The sequence below is a fragment of the Myodes glareolus genome, chromosome 1 (assembly GCF_982192425.1).
Source record: "Myodes glareolus chromosome 1, mMyoGla1.1, whole genome shotgun sequence".
NCBI lineage: Eukaryota > Metazoa > Chordata > Mammalia > Rodentia > Cricetidae > Myodes > Myodes glareolus.
The window spans coordinates 22730616-22752063 of NC_142026.1; the positions used below are offsets into that span (position 1 = coordinate 22730616).

Here is a 21448-nt window from a genome sequence, read left to right on the forward strand (position 1 = left end):
ATCATTTTTTCTATGGATAACTCAACATTTTTATCAGGCTAAAGAAAGTCAGAGGTCACATAAGCAGAGTGCCATGTTCTTGAAGTGACTCCATGGTGTTGTTATCTCATCAGTGACTGATGCAAAATGTCACACCACCGATACTCAAGAGATGACATCACTGCTCCTTTCCACACTCCTCTTACTGCTTAAAATCATTTAGGAGCACCATGACTTGACAATACTTGGAAGCACATTTTAATCTAACCTTTATTTTTCTTTAACGACCTCTGAGTCGGGATGAAAATGAAAACAGATGTCAAGAGGCGAAATGCGGAAGTGGAAGTGTTCACCTCGCCGTGTAAGACTTCATCATAAACAGAGAGTAAGCTAATGGCATCCAACATGCCTTGCAGCCACAGTCAAGGGGACCTGGACAGAGCTGTGGCCTCACGTAACTGTACCTTAAGGAATCTGGCGACGCTATGGTTCGCTCGTTTTGTTTCCTCAGGGGCTTCCTTGTATTTCCAAATCACGTGGTCGCACAGACCCATCACCAGATTGTCTAGTTCACTTTGGTAAGACTCCGGGAATCTTTGAGCTCTGGGAAGCTAAGGAAAGAATGCCACATTCATCATGTGTCATGTGACCTACCAAGCAGGGACAAGCAAACCGAAAGACTTACCTTATTTTACAGAAAGGCAAATCAAAGCAGCTCTTGGACAACTTGAAAGAAGTAATAAAACTTAAAAGTCTTTTAAGTTTCAAGGTCATAATTCTATTGTTTTTATTAAATATTCCCTTCTAACTTGACTGGTAAATTTATACTTTTTCATTAAAAGCTATTAATCTCAAATATCCAAGCAACATGTGCGAGGCAAAATGTGAATAATCTTAGGCACTCATATATTCATTCCCTTCTCTTGCCTCTTAAGACATACCTATTAAACTTTAAATAAAACATATTAATTTTAAAGTGAGTATTACTTCAAAATATAAGTTTTAGTCAGATAACTCCATTTATCCCAATTTAGAATGAATTTTTTAAAAAAATACAGGAATCTTCCCAACAAAAAATTATGAAATTACTCAGGTTTAAAAAAGACATCTATAGCAAGGCTCCCTCCCCATCGAAGCCAGCATCACAAAAGAAAGGGTGGAAAGAATTTAAACCATGGAAGACTGGGAAGGATGTCGTGAAATGCTGCCATCAGGTATGACATTGCTACGGCTACTGTGGTCACACAGTGAGTATAGAAACCTGTACCCTTGGACCCTTCAGATTTCAAGCATGGAGAGAGGAAGTGCCCATGAGGCCCTACTTCACTTCCTAAGGAGTGAAGGACTGTTAGTAGATGCTGGAGGAGCGATGTAACTTTGTCTAATATTGTAGCCTATGAAAGACTAGATGGGAAGGAAAAAGGGAAAGTAAGGGAAATAAGAGAGGGTAATGGGAGGGGTGAATATGATCACAATATATTATATATATGTATGAAGTTGTCAAAATGTAAAGAGATATGATGATAATGAGTATCCAGGGGATGGCTCAGTTGGTCAATTGACTGCTTTGGAAGCAGGAGGAACAGCAAAGGCTGGGCATGGTGACTTGCTTCTTCAAACCTATCACAGGGGGTTCTTGGAGCTTATCGAGCAGAGGGTGTAGCCAAACACTGAGCTCCAGCTCTAGAGAGAAACCAACTCAAGAAAATAAGTTGAAGACTGATTTATGTCAACCTCTGGCCTCCACATGAACTCACACACATGTATTCCTGCACACACATACATGCACTCACACACTACTACATGTACACTGTACACGTACAAAACCAAAAATGTAAAAACTTATGATAAATAAGCAAATAACTGGGTGGGAATAGTTACTTGTCTGTAACAGTTTCTGACAAGGATTTTAGTGAGGCCTAACTCTATGGCTCCAGAATTGCCACAGATAAGAAATATCAAAAGTCACATAAATGAAAAAAATTAAAAAAAAATTAGGGTCCTTCTGACACTAAACAGGAGAGTTTGGGTGTGAAATTATATAGTATTTAATGCAATTTTATGTCATGTTAGGATGTCAGAACAACAGGGGAGAGTTTGAGGTAGCCAGGCTGTCTCTTGGGGTTTATATAGGCCTTTCCTGTATGGTCGGTAGACACACTTATCTCTATAAGTTGGCTTTACTAATTATTGCCACTGCATTTGGAGTTAGAGTGAATTATGTAATTATCAGCTGCAAACACGCAGCCTTCCACACTGTAAGAACACAAAACATGAGGGTTGTTATTAAGGGGTTGTTTTAAATGGAGACTTAATAATGGAACTTGGAAGCTGAGTTTTGTCTTTCTTTTCGCAATGCCACTTGTATTTTGGAAGCCTCATCATTATTCTTTGTATGCATTTAAAATTTATTGTGGAAGTCATACAAATTGATAAAAAGACACCCAACCTAATAAATCACATCTATCATTTTCATTCTTCTTCATATATCCTGGGCAATAAAGATAAATAATTTACCACTGCAAAAGCAGCAATCATTTATTTATTTATTGTGTTTGTGTCTGCGGGGAGTTTTGTGTATAGACAGGTATATTAATCTCAGGTGTCTTCTGGGGCCATCCTCCTCGTTTTGTGGAACACTATTTCTCATTGGGACATGATGCTTGCTCTTTACTATGCTTGTTGGCCAATGAGCTCCTGAGAATCCCTGCCTCCACTTCCCAGCACTAGAATTACAAATATTTGCCACCTGGGCTTAGATGTGGGTGCTAGGACTCAAGCTTGTGTCCTTGAGTTTTTGCAGAAAGCACTTTGTTGACCGGGCTATCCCCAGGCTCAACAAACAATTGTTAAATAAGAGAAACACATTTGTAGGTTCCTCTTTGGGTGTTCTTAATTTCTAAGACTCATGACAAAAACCAGAGCTTCTATATTCTCCTCGAAGACATGGACAAAAGCCGTAGATTTTGGTCTTCTCTTTCTTCCTCCCTCTGTAAGGCTTATGTTGAAGTTCTCCTTGGGTTCTGCTCCTACTCTTAACCCAAAGGCATGTGGTATGGCAATTGCACAAGGAACGTTTTCAAACATCCCCTGGATGAATATCAGAAAAGCTTGAGGTGAGAAGGACCCAGAATCTCAGAATCAGTCTGTGCCTGAGAGCTGTCTCTTCGCCTCTTATATTCCTCTCTAGTGCTGGGATTAAAGGCATGCACTACTACCGACTGGTTTCTATGGTAAACTAGTGTGGTTACTGGGATTAAAGGTGTGTGCCACCACTGCCTGGCCTGTAAGGCTGACCAGTGAGGCTGTTTTACTCTCTGATCTTCAGGCAAACTTCAGGGAATCTTGACCGAAGCTCTGATAACATTTAGATGGGGTTGGATGGGGGTGTGGGTGCCAAGGAACCACTCCAAAGTTATCTACCTGGTCCCAAATGTGGCGTTTATGTAGAAGAAAGTGACATTTGGTTAACACTGAACATGGAGCTCGTTCTTTGGAGCTGTCCTTGTGAGGATGCCAGAGGGAGCTCTAACACGGCCTATTCCCCACCAGGAAGGCAAGTCAGGACAATGTCCCTGATCTGCCATGCGCACCACATGCAATACTGTTCTGATGCTACTCCTGGTAGTGGTGGTGGTGGTTGTAAGGTGGCGGCAGACGCTAGTGCTCCTGTCTTGGCTCTATCCAAATGTGGGCTGACAGGGGTGTGTGAGAACTAAAGGCATTTCCTTGGGTGCTCGCGGGTGGGTCTTCATTCCCCGACTGTGATTGTGATCACAGATTACGTGGAGTGTGACCTTGACAATGACTTTGGCTGCTGAAAAGTGAGTTTGACAGATATTCAGACCACTGCGGGAGGAGGGCCAGTGTCACACTCTTTGGTGGGTCACCACGATCTTCCCAGCTATTAGTTAGGGTGAGAGGACTTGGAATGAATTGTGGAGGGAGGTTAGCCAGGTTTCTGAGGAGACAAGCCGCTGTGATGGGAGCTGAGTTAATTCCACCAACCCCTCCTCTTCTAAGAGAGGCCTATGGGGGCGGTGGAGCTGCAGATTCATGGGTATGTGCAATGAGTCATGATAACTGTGGATGGCAGAAGTCCAGATATTTCTCTGACTAATAGAAACCATGTAGAAAGCTGCCATATTGTGATGTGGGAACCCTTTCAGCTAATTGCCTTTAAGATACTGGCCTACTTTGGGCATAGTCTCATGTACTGTATACGCAGACAAAAAGCATGGACAGATCTCTTGGCTGCTGGATTCAGTTCCAGTTCCCAATGTATGCAGATCGCTATCCTTTCTGTGAGTTTATCCCCAAATAGAAAAACCTTTGTTTTACTCCATTCTGGGCTAATGTGGAAATTTTTCATACTGCAACAATATCGCAACCCCAATCAGTCACTCGTGGCTTCTTCCATTCAATGATGGAGCTGACTGAGGCTTGCCTGCAGGACCTGCGCAGGGCCCACTTCCCTCAGCGAGCATCCTCTGCTTCCAGACGATGCACTGGCCAGGGTGAAAGCTTCGTCAGTGCCAGGCTCATTTTAACTAACCCCTTTCCTTGTCCATTTCTCTCATCGGTATCAGAGCTACCTACCTCTTTTCCCATTTGCCCTTTAGAATTACTTCTTCCCAATAGACCTTTGCATTTGTAATTTTGTCTTGGCATCTGCTTCCAAATGGGCCTTTATTAACATGTGTGATCTTTTCTTGTACTTAAAAAGCAATTAACCTAAATTGCTAAGGTTTTACACAGCCAATATAAGCGGAACTAATGAGAGCGTGTTCATTAGTGTAATTGTTGCATGATATTACACTGCTATGTTACCTATGATCTTACCTGAATTTTATTTGTATCAGTCAAGTGCTGTGCCATTGATTTTAGAATAATTGCAAAGAAGAACCAAGAATGCTATAAGAGAAAAAAGACAATAAAAGATTTATTAATCTATGTAAAAATAATGACAATTATGACCTTTATAATACAATATTGCTATATTTCTTTTAACCTTGAAGTAAATGAGTAAGTTAAATGGACCAGGGCTGTAATGCATTCTCTGTTACCTTAGGATGACTTTTTATCAAAGTTATAATTGTCGTAGCTCACATCATATATTTCTAATATATTTAATAATATCAAAAATTCAAGCTAAAAGGCAGACAGCTTACTTGAGATGACTTTCTGTGCATTTGTTTATGAAAGATTTCTGCATGAGATGTTCTGTTTGCTTCACTAAAATAAAGCTCTGCGGCAGGCTCACCCTCAGGGTCTCAATTTTGTGCTAATTTTCTAGGTGTTAATCATTTTCCCACTGATACTTACACACTGAAGGTGTATTTCCTTTATTCTACCACTGAACTCCCCATGAAAATTGCTGTTGCCTACCTATTCCTGAGACTGCCTTTTTAAATTAACAAAGGTTGCTTAACACCTCATTAGGGAGAGTCATTAGCATGGGGTCGGATCAGATCACCGCATCTCATATTCACCCATCATGAACCTCGTTGCTGTCCTGTGACAGGGCATTTGGATGACATCCAGCTTTTGGCTGGTTCAGTGCTGGGGTAATTAACACTTTGTAGATCATCACCTTAGCCCAAGGGATTGGCTTAGGTGAAGGGTAGGAGGGCTGATGTCCATTCTAAAGAAGCAGATACGGCTTAGTGAGGGGATTAGTTCACCAAAGAAATCAAAGTGTCTGCTTGATAGTGAAAGTGAAAGCCACACTATTAGAAATATTTAATGAATCCAAGGCATGCTGCAACCACCTCCGCCTCCAATTCTGTCCCAAACGCACTTTTAGTCATTATACCAAATGTTCTGTCATTTGCTTCCATTTTCAGCAGACTCTCTCCACACCCATGGTGCTCCATAGGCGAGGCTCAGTGCTCACGCCTTCTCTAACTTCATTTAACCCCTCCTCCCATCCTTGTCCGCAGTGTTGATCTCAGACTCAGAACCGTGTTACAGCCTTACCGAACAGGTACGGCCTTTCCTGTTCCTGCAAGGCTCTGCTCTAAAATCCCCATGGCCCTTCTCAAGTGTCTCCTTCTCTCTCCGGTCACTTGCCTACCCTAGGAGAGGTGCAAGTCTTCCTTTTTGTCCTCTGCATGCTCATTCCTTTTAACTAGTCCATGCATTCTTTTCCCATTCAACTTGCCTGCTCATTTCCCCCCCCAATAAGCTTCCAAAGGCATGGAATTTAGCCACTGCTCTAATGCATCCCAAGTGCCTAGGAGTCTGACTGCTTCAAGGTAGGCACCTGAAATATACCAGCTGAATAAACATAATAAATTTACTCAGAAGGCTGCTTAAGAAAAACTACTTGGTTTGTCAGAATTAGAGTTTTGTGAACTTATGTTGATGGCTCATGATGTCATATTGTCTTCCGAGATGTTTGCAATCAGCTGAATCCAATCACATGAATCTGTTAAGTCACAATAGACAAAAGATCTGCATCTAAATTCAGGGTTCCAACGTTGAATTACAGGTTTTCTTGTGGTGTCGTCTTCATGTCCCCACAATATTTTGACTTGAGACCCAAAACTGGCTGTCACTCACTTACCCTCTATTGTCAATATGCTCATTAATATGCAATTACAATCTTTTCTGAAGTATTTTTTCCTACTGTTAAGCCATCCAAACCTTGTGCTATACTTACTGTTTGTGAAGATTTAGATAGTTCTTGTGATTTATTATGCCTTTAGACAAAGCACTAAACTCAGGTGCAACCTGCTCCTCTCTGTTTCCTGATATAGAAGACCCCTCTTTTACTTGATAATTTGTTATAATACAGTTTTGATGTGAAACTTATGTTAGAAATTAGAAGGAAAATGACTTGTGGAAATCAGTGGGACTTGTCACCTTTTAGTCATAGATTTCTGTATCCACTGCTAGTAACTTATGTACTATTATAAAGAATATTACCTTTAGGACATGCTTGACTATTGTTGAATCATTTGACTTCAAAAGATCACTCAAATTTTTCACCAGTTCCTCATGTATCGTTCTCTCTTTGTAGGACCTGGTCTTGAATACAAACTGAAGAAGACCCAGAAAAATGAACAAAGTTAATTACTCCTAAAAGGCTTTGAAGATTATCCTACACAAATCGCCCATCTCTCATATTCAACTGCTTGTATCATCTTTAGTCATGGAGTCGGTGGAGGCCTAATGATAAGAGTAGGGGACACTGGCTTCTATTTGGGGTCTTTGCAGAAGTAGGGCCTTGCTCACTTAAACTCCCCTTGGCACTCTTTCTGTAGAAATCAAGAGAAAGGGCCAGAGAACCATTGAGCAGGGTCAAGGAATCATGGAGGGCTTGAACCCACCTACTTAGGACATTCCCCTTCTTCCTTCCACTGGCAACGGGTGGCATGGTAGCAATTCTTCATCCTGAAAGGGTAGAGCACCCACTCAAATAGCCAAGTGGGGAAGCAGGTGCCTTCCAGAAGTGAGGAGATAAATCCCCACAAGTCCAGGTTTTATCATCCTATGCTACACACAACTGTTCAAGAGGTTGGTAAACATCAACCATCACTAAGAAAACTAATGATGCTTACTTTCCTTTCTTCCAAGGACTTTTTTGGTGATAACCTTCTTTATTTCTCCATATATTTTTACAAACGTCAACACACACATATTAACACATATTTCAAAAACATTAAATATTTCGCATTGAACTATAGTAGTTTATTTATGAGGGTTTGCCTCAAGAAAGGGCATCGCTTTCATGATATTCACAATTTAGAAAAGACTACAGCTTAGAGGGAAGGCAGGTAAGAGAGCAGTACATTTCCTTTTGGATCTCTATTGCTTTCCTTAGATGTTGAAGCCCATTGGCATGATGGTAGACCCTGAGGTTTGAAGCTCATCTCAAAGGTGAGACAAAAATCTGATGGACTCATAAAACCAGCTACAGCTAAGGGTAATTAGTTTCCCCTAAGCACTCAGCTTCCTATGAAGACAAACTCACCACCAACTGTTGAATCCTATGCAGTTATTTATCCTAAAGGGTATTTTATTTCTACTAGCCCTGAAATATTCTAACATTGCAAACCTGACTCTTAGAACTGTCAGGGCTCCAAGCCCCTGTGAAGCATAGCATTGAATTAGATTGACTTAGACACACATCTTTGAAAAAGACATGGTGGATGTGTGCAGTTTTGATACTGTAGATGGAGTGAGTTAGCAGCACTTGGTACCACTGAACTTGAAATGGTGTTTTGTTTACTTGTAGTTAAATATAAATTACAATGATATAATATCACCCAAGGATATACAAGCATGTCTTGGCATCAACCCATCTCTCTCTCTCTCTTTTTTTCTAACAATGCTCTTAGGAGTGGGGCTTAATATATATCTACATGTTAAATGTTTCCCTTCTGTCTATATACATTAGCAGAAGTCTGATCACAGAGCTGGATCCTCATCTGGCCTGTTTCCTCTTTGCATCAGAGGAGACAGCTGAGGTTTCCGGGGGCTTACTTCTCAGGACACTCCACTGTCTAGACTCTAGGCTCTCACTTCTCAGTTTAGAGATTTTTTTCCCCCCAGAGTGACCCACATGTTGGTTGTACTTATTAGGAAGTATTTGTTTATTTCAAAATAAATTACAAAAAAAATATAGGAATTGTCCATCTGAAATTCCATGTAAATATATCTCTGGATTTGAGCTACTTTAGAACAAAGGAGATAAACCATCCCTTTTCTGGTTTGCAGATTGTGACACTCTTGTCAAGACATTTCATGTTTCCTGGGTGAGAATAAAGCCTGGCCCAAGCGTACCACAGGGAAGGCGTCCGAGCCTTTAGGGTCTCACAGAAGCTGGATGTGCTGATGACAGAAACACCCACAACAACTGAAGTTCTTAGTATATTTTTTAAACAACTCCATTGAATGAGGAAACGGATACTACAGTTGAAATGAAGCTGTCTGAATGAAGTGTACAATGATTCAAGGAATTGTTTTAGTCTATTTGCTCTCTTTGCAGATTGAAATAGAAAGTGAGGGCTACATATTGAGAAGATGAACTCTCTCCAAATAATTACATTAGCAAGTACACCCATCAGTCTACTAGCGAAGTAAGTGATGCCCCTCTATGAGGCACAGAGTAAATGATAAGGTATTTGTAGGTGTAATTAGCTGTTGGTAATTAAAGTCAGGGTCCTAACAGGCAAAATCATATCCTAAGGAAATAGCTTTGAAATGGCTCTTTCAAGCATACAGATTACTATAAGTAGAGCCATACATTAAGTTTTGGTATTTGGGGAAGAAAGCCAACATTTCTGGCAGAAAATACGTAGATAGGAATCCTTGCAAGTGGAATCTCAGAGTGGTTCATTCCAGAATGAGATTTTTTAACAACTTCCTTTTGTAGCAACATTTCTATGACACCAATCATTGTGAAAAAAGAAGTTTCTGTAACAAAGACCCCAATTTTTCTCCAGGTGCATTTTTAAAAATCTAGAATGTGCATGTTTGTCGCCATAGATGACCTGAATGTATTTCCTTTAAAAAAAATAACATCTCAAGAGATCCAGCCTGTGTATGCAAAATGGGAATGTATGTGTCATGAAGTAATTTAGGATGCTTGTATTTGCTTTCGATGACAGGATGTTTGGAGCAGAGCTATGGGGGTGCAAACACCACCACAAGTTCATTGGCATCAATTCACAGTCAATTGAAAACGAGACTAGAACATCTCCAAGGGGACACTTGACAAGAGACACTGAGGAAACAGTGCACACCAATGAGATGGGCAAATGGTTCATGCCAGAAGATAAAGGACTTAACATACCAGAAGCAGGTACAAATACACAGTAACTGGGAAAATGAAATAATGCCTGAGAAAACAATAAAAAGAGCTAAGAAAATATTACAGGAGAAACACAGAGCATTCAATCAACCCTCAGATGTCTTCCTTGATTAGCACCGAAGTTTCATATATTTCTAATGTCAACTTCAAAGGAGCAACACTTTTAGTTTTCTCTTCTGTCTTTTCCACCATTGTGACATCAATATTCATTTCCACACGCACATGGCGCTTTTACATTTAAACAGTACAGCTATCCCATTAATGCAAAGAAATGGAATTCTGCTAAGGTAAATTTGTGTTCTGAACACGGTGGGCACCACCCAACTTCAGGGTGAGAACCTCCCTCTGAGTGCAGACAGTGCAGAAACGAGACAAGCCACACAGTGCAGGGCAGATGATCAGTGCCCTAGTGGCAACTCCCTACCTTAATGTATGACTGGACGGAATGGTCTAGCTGCTCCTCATGACACTTGGCCACAATGTCAGCCAGAACCCTGGAAAAGCAAGGATGTTCAGTGACCTGGCTGAAGGTATAAAGATGCAATTTTATTAGAATACTTGGAAAATGGGGTATTTCATGAATGAGTGAATGCATGATGAATGAATTAACCAGTTCACACTCGCTTTGGCCTTCCTCACTCCCCAGCAGAGGGCACTTCATATATCTTTAACACCCGGGAGCCAATTTCCAACACCATTTCCAAACAGAAATATTCTGAGAATGGACTAAGTTATAAGGAAGGTCTTAGGGTGTAATACGGCGCTGGAGACATTTTCTCTGAGCTGAACGCACAACTTGCAGTCTCTGCACTTGCTGACATTGTCTTCCTGGAAAAGGGATCATTGTAAGTACCTAATTAAGCTCTGATTAATGACCATGTTCCATTTTAAAGGGCTCACTTTCCAACCTGTGAGCAGAAGACCTATTTTTGGAAGAAGAGATTAGGTTAAGCTGTATATTTCCGTCATTAGCGGGGCTAGGGTTTCGCAAGGCAGCGGTGCACTGATATCTTTTCATATTCACATGACCAGTCGCTGCAATGAAGAGCTTTGGGAAAACTCAGAAATTCTAACAGATCTCTAAACTGCAATATTTAAAAGTCTTGTCAACATCGACACATACACTCATGAAAGGGCCACCAGTTGATGGCACAATTTGGGATTTCTAATCTGGGTTCAGAACTGGATGTTTGTGGAGCTGCTATTGATACTTTATTTTCCAAGAACTTCAAGGTTTTGTGTTAAAATCAAGGTTAAAAGCTTCATTGTAGAAAAGATAAATAATATGCCTTTGAGCAAGGAAGATACAGTCAACATTTCAATGCTGGCTGTGATTTTTTTAAAAAATACTGCTATGGCTATTTTTGAAATAAAAAACAAATATATGATCAAATTATTAATTCAAAATAACAGAAATGCAGAATTCTGAATTCATTACTAGACTTATTAGTGATATTGGTGTGATCAAATTTAACACAAAAGAAAGAAAATGATGCAGTCGGGCAGTGGTGGCGCACGCCTTTAATCCCAGCACTTGGAAGGCAGAGGCTGACAGATCTCCATGAGTTTGAGGCCAGCCTGGTCTATAAGAGCTAGTTCCCGGGCAAATGGGGCTGTTACACAGAGAAACCCTTTCTCATAAAACAAAAACACAGACAAAAACTTTTGTGGGACTATGAAACTATGATACAACTATTCTGGTAAACGTTCTAGCAGGTTCTAAAACATATTCTAATGATCAACCAATGAATTGTGTAGTCATTGCGTTACTGTGGATCCCTGCCAGAAGTAAAGCATGAGAGCTACATTTACATAGAATTTATATAAGAATATTTATAGTGACTTTATTTGTTATAGCCCCAAATGGGAAAATTCAGATGTCTTTCAACAAATGAATTCTTCTGTGGTACAATTCATGTCATAGAACACTTTTCATTCATGAGAAGAAGTCACCTACTCACAGGTGGGTAGCTTGGGTAGATCTTCAGAGAATTGTGATGTGTGAGAAAGCTAATGCCAAGTGATTGCACACTGTATAATTTCATATATACACAGGTGTGTGTGTGTGTGTGTGTGTGTGTGTGTGTGTGTGTGCTGACAGTGGGGGAGACTAAGTAGTGAAGACACTTATTTTCTCCAAATTATCCATTTTAACTGCTTATGAATCTACAGTTATCTCAAAACAAAATGTTTAAAACACAGAAGAAAAAAAAAACCTAGCATTCTGCTAATGATAATAGTCAAGGATCTGGAAACAAGGACTTGAGGGTGAGAAGTGTTTAAATCTGAAAGGTATGTTCACATGAAACGTACACAAATACGGATGGTGAGAATCATTGCATCAGGATTCTGCCTGATCAAAGGTTGCACAGTCTGGGCCCCCAGTGTTGCTATGGATACCTGGTGACGGTTGCACTGATTTCATCTTCCTCGTTCTGCACTAGAATTTTGAAGAGCTGATTCAGGATGATGGGCAGGAAGCTCATGATCGAGTGGATCTTGTCCACATTTAGTAAGTTCTGCAGTGAATTGATAGGGAAAACACAAATGAACAGGCAGGAAGTCGTTCAACACAGTCTGCAGTTCTCAGGACTATGACATAATCACGTGATCACCATAGCTTGCCTTTATCTGACCACTCATTTACCTTCTTCGCTGTGGCAGAAGGTATAGGTTATGTTGAAAGGATTGTGCTTAATTAGCAATGGTAAACACATTCTAATTTTCAATTACTTTTGTTTTGGATAAAAAACTGATCTTTGCCTTCTCTCCTTTCTGTTCATACAGAATCACGTAGAAGAATGAAGTAAAACTCATTGGCTTTCTGACTTGTAAGGATAAGGTTTTTTAAAAATCCTTAATAATCTTTACCTCTTGGTTTGCCCTTCGGTGGGAAATAGGTTTTCTTTGCCAGTTTCTATCCCACAAACCATTCAATCTGCATGTCATGTTACCTTACAAGCAAGGACAAAACCCGAGGTAGGTGACTGAGACATGTCTTTTTCTCTTTTTTGGCACTGATGGAAAAACGCATTCACATGTGGGTCCTGCAAAGGCAACAGAAGTGTTTATTTGTGGTGACGCACAGACTCAGAGTGAGGGCGGCAAGCACTTCTAAGCACAATTCCCCAAGAAATTAGACTTAAAGCCTTGTTTCCCCTGTTGACAGAGAGGTCAACTGAAGGCCCCCAAGTGACTACGGCGCTCTGGATGATGATGCCCGTACATTTCATACTCAGTTCTCTTATTCCTCTGGTCCTGACTGGAGAATGACATCCCCTGGCTGCCTGCTTCCCTTCTTTCTTTTCTTCCCTCCCTCCTTTACCTGCCTCTCTGTCTTTCTCTCTTTTCCCCCTCCATCCTTTTATTCTTCCATCCCTCCCCCTCTTTCTTCCCTGTTTTCAATGTTCCTAGTTTCTCCAGTCCACGTTCCAGAGATCTTTAGAAATCTCTCTTACATAGTCTATGATGCACAGGGCACCATGCTGTCTTTGACATGCCTAGTGACATTTCCAGGTTTAATGTGTCCGTATCAGCCCCTATCAGGACACAACAAAAAGTGTGATATGTATAGATCCCAAGGCATCTTGATTTTGATCTGTTGAAATCTGCTTGGAATTTCTCCAACTTCTAAGTTATGTATCAACCGATTTTTTCTTTCAATCAAGTGAAAGAAAATTTGACTTTTGAGAACATATTTGTGATGTTTCTTTTGCAGTAAATTCTAGATGGGCATCTGGCATGGGTTTTCTTTACACTGGCATTTGGGTGTGGAATGCTTTCATTTCCTATTTATCATTTATTTCTTAATTAGAGACAATTGTTTTCCTCTTAGATATGTCTCCATATATTTGTTCAGTTAGTTATTATTTAGTGGAAGCTGGCTGTGTGTCAGGCCCCTGGTAGGCCTTTTCGACAGAAGCAAGGCAGGACGAATAGGATGCAGGATGGACAGGATCACTTCACCTGTGGACTGTTCACCATGACAACGTGCTTCCACATGCACCTGTTAATTTACAACTTGTGAAGCGCGTCACAATAGAAACAAGATGCCATCTGGTTACAGGACAGCGCAGCACCGTCTGCAGGTTCAGGGAACCAGGAAGACTTAGGAGAAGTGACAGTGGATCTAATATTGGCATGATCAGGCTGAGTCAACCAGATTGATGAGCAGAAGGCAGGAAGAGAAGACAGGTGCCTTCCTACCTGGCTGAGGAAAGGCAAGTACCCAAAGCATCTTGGGAAATGGAGTATGAGTTGGAAACCACAGTGTGGGGAAGCCTTGGACCTTGGCAAGCAAGGTGAGGTGGGGTAATTAGTTGTGGTACCCAGGACTAAGGATGAGGATGAAAGTATCCTTGAAACATTGAACTTTGTTCATTTTAAAAACCTATCTATGAATCTTTATCTGTAATATCTATGTGCTTATCTCTATGTGGTTCCTGGATTATTTAATCATCCTTAGGAATCAAATATGTGATTGATATAAAACAGTATGAAACAGAAAAAGCTGCCTCACAACAGAAAGAATAAGCTTACAGTTGAACAGTTATGAATGTGTAGACAGCACGTGGTAGCTCATGAATTACTTTCACGTGAATTTTCTTACTTTGCTCTCCATCACAAGCTTAAGTAGTGATATTTTATGTATAGCATTTTTCTGATGAGGCCTTAGGAACCACAGAAGTTAAAGTGACTTGTTCAGCAACCAAGCCAGCAGCTGACCAAAGTGACTTTTCAGTGAAGTCCTGTCTATCTCATGGTCCTGGGTAGGCATGGGAATTAGACTTAGTTTTGTGGTAAACATCAAAAGTATTTTTTTTTTTTTGCCATTGAACAGGTTCTAGATCTGGGTGCTGTAAGTAGGAGGAAATCATATCATGAGTGAATGGCCATGTTCTAAAGACATGAATTTTGGCCTCAAGTTTTATGACTTAAGGAGTTAGGGCACTTTGTCTATCTGAAGAGGTGAAAATTACACTTTAAGCATTTTTCTGGACAGGTTCAGCCGCCTGCCCATTTGACAACTCATGACCTGATGTGTTTCTCCCTCCACACGCAGGAGTCAGCATCCTATTTCCCATCATAGTCTCCATTGCAGGACATGGTACTCACCTGAGTGTTGACTGTTGATACAACGAATGTTGACACTTTGAAAAGTGGCTTGCCACCATCCACCCATTTAACGTCACTTCCAACATGCTGCAAGAAAGAGTTTGCTACCATCACCGACAAAATGAGGTAAGGGAATCAAGTCATTTAGCTTATGTTAATTTGCTGTTCTGAGTCACTATTGCCACACCACTCTAGAGATGGGAGAATGTGCAAATTCATTTGGAAGATTTGGCGATGGGTCTGACATATTTTCTTAGAGCCATTTTTTAATGGTTCATTTTTAGTGGCCACAATAAAATAAGAGTAGGATTATTGTAAGTTAACTTCATAAAATTGCACTGAACACACACACTGTCATGCTAGTTTAAATAACAGAGAAAAAAAGGATAGCCTTGTTTCATAGCTGATTTTTCAAAAAAAAATTCTTGTAAATTATGCACTATTCAATACCTTTCCACTTGCAGAATCTTGAATGCTTAAATAATTAGGAGGCAGGGTGGTTGTTATCGGAATATTGTACTCCTGAGAAGCTATTTGATCATGTTTCATCAGAGGAAGCCACGCATATCCCACTGCAAAGAAGCAACATGGAGAAGGTTCTGAACACAAACCTCTGTGCTAAGAAGTACAAATGTACCACTTGTCACTAAAAAAACAGCAACTTCATTTTAGAACCAATAAATCATATCTTTCCAAAATGGTCTCCAACTCAAGTTAGACATATGTCACGTTGACCTGTTTCGGGTCACTTCTTGTAAGTACCTGATGTCTCCAGGGACTCTTTCTTTTTGGCGTTAGCTTTAGCATTGATGTCGCACGTGATGTGATAAAAAGAAAAGAGAAGGTGGTGCTTTTCATGGAGCTGTGTTGGGAGCTCAATTTTCACCTGCAGCGAAAGACATCACATGTGGATTGAGATTAAAATCATTTGCTTAACGTCAGCACAGGAGTGAAATTTAGGTCTGTGTGTAGTCAAAATGAAAGAACCCTCAACAAATATTCAATTTGCTGGCTGTAATGTATTAATATGTTATTTTGATATCTTATTGTGGTAGATGACAGTTTAGATTATGTAGTATCTCTCATCACATGATTTATGCTTCCAGAGTATCGATTAAGCACACATATTCAAAAACACCCATTCACCAACAGAACTATAAACATTAAAGAACTACCGTAATCCGGCAGTGGTGGCATACACCTTTAATCCCAGCACTCGGAAAGCAGAGGCAGGTGGATCTCTGTGAGTTTGAGACCAGTCTGGTCTGCAGAGCGAGTTCCAGGACAAGCTCCAAAGCTACACAGAGAAACTCTGTCTTGAAAAAACAAAAACAAAATAAATAAGCAAGCTAGTAAACAAACAAACAAACAAACAAACAAGGTAAAACTGTAACTCCTGGCCTCCTGAGTATGCTCATGGGCATGGGTATTAAATGAACACTTGTTAGCCGTTCAAAACTTAGTGCCACAAAATCTGAATGTGCCTTTTTAATAAGGTACCCAGGCGACTCATGTGCACATCACTGAGAACTGTGGCTGTAAACAAGGGAACTGGAAGCCTGGCTTCTGTCTCTCTAAAATACAACACAAACATATGAAATGACTTTTATCACAGCCAGTAAGGAGTTATTTAATGAAGCTATACTAATGATGCCTCTGATTAAACATAAATATAAAACAATAAAAGTGAGATAGGTTATTTACCCCATAGAAATAGTTTGAAATAACCACCTACATTTCATATCATGTTTTAAATTAGGTTTCAAAGCTCTGTCACATGCATTTAATTTCCTCATTGTCTTATGATAGGGACACTACAGGGGTGGGACACAAGGTCAGAGATACTGGGGGCTCTGAGTGAGCAAGAGATGGTAGAGTTAGTAACATGGGGTTTCCGATGACCCCTGTATACCAGGATTCCAGGAGCCTGTCCTGGTAACCTGCACTTAGCTTTATATGAGTCACTAAGTTGCTCTGAGAACAGTCAAGTCAAGGAGTTAATAAAGCCCATAGATTATTAATTAGATGTCTTGTGCATCTTCTGGTTTATCGTTATTCTGTTTAAAAAAGGGCTTAGGACTGTTAGATTTCACAGTGTGGTCCCTGAAATGGTAGCATCAGTGTTATCTGGGAACCATAAAATCTCAGGCCTAACTCAGACATGTTGAATATTTGAATCTGAGTATTCTGTTTCAATGAGTCTTCCAGATAAGTCTGATTTGTGATACATTTTGAAGATCCCTGGATTTTGATGGGTTACAAGCTTATGCACTGTTTATACAACAGTACACTAACCTATTTACAAAATCCAATATATATTTCAAAATCCATAATAATAAGCAGAGCACAAGAAAATTTCTTCTTAGCCCACTTCAAGATTATATAGCAATGCACCAAGTATTCGAGAATTTCAATGAACTAAATGGTAATGAAAGCATCCTTGTCTTAAGGCTTCTATTGCTGTGACTAAATATGACGAAAAACAACTTGGGGAGGGATGGGTTTATTTAAGCTTACAGTTCCATGTTATGGTCCATTTTCAAAGGAAGTCAGACAAGAACTCAAGCAGGGCAAGAACCTGGTGACAAGAACCGAAGCAGAAGGCCCAGTGTAGTTCTGTTTGCTGACTTCTCTTCCTGGCTTGTTCAGACTGCTTTCTTAAAGCATTTGGAGCCACCAGCCCAGGGGGAGCCCTGTCCACAGTGATCTGGATTCTCCAAAATCATTCAACAACAACAACAAAAAATATACCACAGCCTTTCCCACAGGTAAATCGGGTGGGGCATTTTCTCAATTAAGGATCTCTCCTAAAATGGCTCTAGTTTGTGTGGAGTTGACATAAAATTAGCCTTCACAGTCCCTGACTTAAAAGTCCTGCAAATACTTCCATTTTGTTATAACAATGCATTGGATAATTTATATCTATTTTAAAGTTAGTGCAATCGTTCTTCCTGTAGTCGAGGAAATCAAACCCTAGTATTAAATCTGTGCTGCAAAGACCACTAAGGGATTCATAATCTACATGCCATGTGGAAAAGGTCTTAGGAGATTCCAGGAAATATAAGAAAATGAGCAAGATTAAAAGCCAGACGCAGCAGCGTTGAGACACTGAGAGCACTAATTTATGAAATTCTTACACCTACAAAAAAAATGCATCTTTCACATGTGTTATGTCAGAAGGTCAATCAATATGGCAGATATTCTGTAATGTGATAATAACTCTTTTCCTTAGCTTGTCCTTGTCCTTTTTTTTTTTTAAAGTCTTCTTACCTGGATTGATGGAGGAAAATAAGAGGATTAAATAGACATGGGAGTAGGAGGTAAAGTCAGGGGATTCTGTTATTTAGTTGGAAAATGACAACTATGTCACATGGGTGGTGGACAGAGATGGCTCCTAAAGATGACTCTGTGTTCTAAAACCCAGAACCCATGAATATATATATGACTGTGCAAGCCACAAGGGACTTTCAAAGATGTGATTAAGGTGAGAATGTTGGGATTATATCAGATATGACAAGAGGGTACAATGGGGGTCACGATGAGACTCTTTCTTTCTTGTCGTCATTCCTTCCTCCCTTTCTTTTCCTTCCTTTTCAGAAATGATCCATGTGCTCACCCTGGTCTCACACTCTCCAGATAGCAAAAAATTATCTTAACTCTAGGATGTTTCTGCCCTTACTTCCCATCACCACACACGTTTGTACATGGTGCTAGGACTAGGACCCAGGACCTGAGGTACGCTAGGTGAACACTTCATTAACTGAGTTACATTTCCAGCCCTATGCCTGTCCTTATAAAAGGTAGATGGGAGAAGAGTCACAAACCAAGTCGTGAGGTGAAGTTTAGAGGCTGCAAGAGGTAAGGAAACAGATCTTCCTCTAGACATTTCTGGAGACATCCTACCTCACTGACACCATTATTTCAGCCACATGATAGCCAATTCAGACTTCTAACCACCAAAGCTGTAAACGGTGTGTATTATTTTAAGTAACTAAAGGGTGCTAATTTGTTATGGCGTCAATAAAGGAACTCATATAAAATCCTCGCTGTCTGTAGTAGTTTGGTTTGTCTTAGGGTTAGAAGCTGGATCTAATCACTGAAACTTGTCTCAGGCTGTTTATAACATAGCTAATATGTGTGTAGCCATTTACCACTAGCCCAGTGATGCTTCTTATGAGTTATGGCAAGTGGGAAAGCTTCTCTCTAGGGCTATGTGGCCTGGTGTGAATGCTGACTGTCACTTAGTAGCTGGACGACCCTGGCAACGTTACTCAAACCAGTGCCCTCATCTATATAACAGGAGTGCTGGATTCTCAGAGCTTTGGAGGACAACAGGTCACACTTCTAACTGTGAGAGGAGGGGACTGAGCCCAGTGAAGTTCATGCAGGTGTGAGCAATAGTGTTGACTCATAACATCTAGATATCCTGCTAACACATATGTACTGACTGGTGAAGCTATCTAATACAATCTTTACCAAAACCACCCACAAAATAAATGGAAAAAAAAACAGTCTCATTTGAAAAAAAATGATAAAATAAAGCTATCTTTTTTATCTTCTTTTTTGAAGCTCAGCCCTGAGCTCAACTGTAGGAATTTGTAGCATACACCTGGACTATCACCAGTCAGAGTCACTTCAGTCAGTGTCACTGTAGAGCCTCGGGAGCTGTACGCAATGGTCTTCAATCTGAGATGTAGTCTAGACAAGATTTCCCTGACCTTTTCACCCATGAGTCTCAGGCGGAGGCTGTGGGGTCTGGTCCTTACCTCGTCAGAGAAATCTGGATTTTGAGAATGGTGCAGGACAGCTGTGTAGGCAGCTGACGTGAAGAGCGGCCCTCCAGGTTTTCCGTAAATACACTGTTCAGAAAATGAGGAGGGGAACAGAATGAGTGTCTGAAAAGGTGAAAAGGGCCAATTCCAGTGCACACTGGGATTGGTTTCCTAGGATGACATCCAGCTGACTTTGGACTTCCTTGGCCCATTGTTCTGTGTGCACTGTGTAATAGGGCATCAAAGAACAGCTAAAGGCCTTTATGCATCTTAGAGGTATGGCCCACGAGTTGAACACTGAACCAACTCACTGTACGACTTTTGATTGCCATAAATATGAGTTAGTGTTCAAGATAGACCCCTGAAGGATGACTTTCTGATAGAGTTAAGGTCCTCAGGCTTGGCTGGTCCCCAGTTCCATGCCAACCAATGCCTACCCATGAAGGTGAGGTAGCAGGACAGACTCAGCTTTTGATATTATATCCTAACCTCTTATCAGGCCGGAGGACTGGCTAGGCCTTCATGACTCACACAGGTGAGAGGGCACAGATGCCTGGAGCTCATGATCTCTCTTCTCATCTTATATCTAGTCTTATATCATGGGGCGCCCCATGTCTCTGTATGAGGTTAATAAGGCAATGAAGCAGGAAGCCCACACAGTAGCTGTTGCCCTTCCTTCCTAGTTCATCCCCCTTGGAGGGGGGGGCTACTGTGATTCCTACCCAGACATTGTCCATGATGTCACATGCTAACTTTCCACTCCTGATACTAATTCTGTGAAAAGCTCCGTCTGTATGGATGCTCACAGTGGTTCAAGATTACACAGAAGAATGCCTCTCTATCCTAGATGAGTCAGCTCATTCTTAAGTTCATGCGCACTCTTTGGAATAAGACTACACATTTCCTGCTAGCATCATCAGAGTATTATTTATACCTGATGGTATTATGAGGAATAGCCTGGGGCAATGGCAGGGTTAGTGAGACATTATCAACCTAGAAGATTTGACCACAGTCTCAGTAAAAGTAGATTTCCTGTTTATTTTTACAGGCTATCTTTTTGTTATGTTAACTCTTAAAAACAGAACATATCACATATGAACACTAAAAAGGCAGCCCAGTTTAAGTTTTATAGGTCTGAAGAGTGGTATTATTAACTCAGGTGATCAGCAATGTAGACTGTTTCTTCAGAATCATTTTCTAGTCCCTTAGGCACTTGGCTCAACAAATGTGAGCTCTATGGAGACACCTTGCATTAGCCTACTGTCCCGTTCATAAATATGAGCTCTCCAGGGACACCCTGTGTTAACCAATAGGCCTGTGTATAGTATCTTTTATGTGAAGACAGTATAAAGGCAAGCTGGATGTACTGCTACAAGCCAAGCATGTTGGATCAAGAGGTGGACTAGTTTGTGCACAAGACAGACTTTTCACAGGGAATTATTGTAGTAATTTTGCATTATAATGACTTCCCTTTCTCCAAATCATGAGGTGAAGAGCTGTGGGAGACTAGCAGTTCTGATAGATGGCATTAGTGATGGCTGTTGAACTGTATACGATTTCAGGAGATCTTAAACAAATGCCTGAAATTGCTCTTCATTCACCATACTCATACAAAGCTCCCCCAGTGGTGTAAAGGACCAAGGTGCCTGCTTTCCCACTCATGCTGAGTCCCCAAGTGATTTGACTCACCTTCATGGGCTTGGCACCATCTTCATCAGAGTTTTTGAATTCAATGCACACAGTTATATTTCGTGCCTGAAAT

At 40.7% G+C, this 21448-nt stretch overlaps 1 protein-coding gene across 7 annotated transcripts in view; it reads right to left on the reverse strand.

The window, feature by feature from the left end:
* The window catches only part of Dock10 (dedicator of cytokinesis 10), a 261047-nt gene that overhangs the window by 53581 nt on the left and 186018 nt on the right, over positions 1 to 21448 (reverse strand). For all 7 annotated transcript variants that reach the window (XM_085697762.2, XM_085697760.2, XM_085697753.2 and 4 more), the window contains exons 18-28: positions 21376 to 21441; positions 19681 to 19773; positions 15677 to 15800; positions 15365 to 15486; positions 14915 to 15001; positions 12754 to 12846; positions 12200 to 12318; positions 10224 to 10293; positions 6910 to 7023; positions 4822 to 4893; positions 444 to 590 (exon numbers count right to left, since the gene is read on the reverse strand). In XM_085697762.2, the coding sequence (XP_085553888.2) occupies positions 444 to 590; positions 4822 to 4893; positions 6910 to 7023; positions 10224 to 10293; positions 12200 to 12318; positions 12754 to 12846; positions 14915 to 15001; positions 15365 to 15486; positions 15677 to 15800; positions 19681 to 19773; positions 21376 to 21441 (1107 nt within the window). The remainder of the gene's footprint in view (positions 1 to 443; positions 591 to 4821; positions 4894 to 6909; positions 7024 to 10223; positions 10294 to 12199; positions 12319 to 12753; positions 12847 to 14914; positions 15002 to 15364; positions 15487 to 15676; positions 15801 to 19680; positions 19774 to 21375; positions 21442 to 21448) is intronic.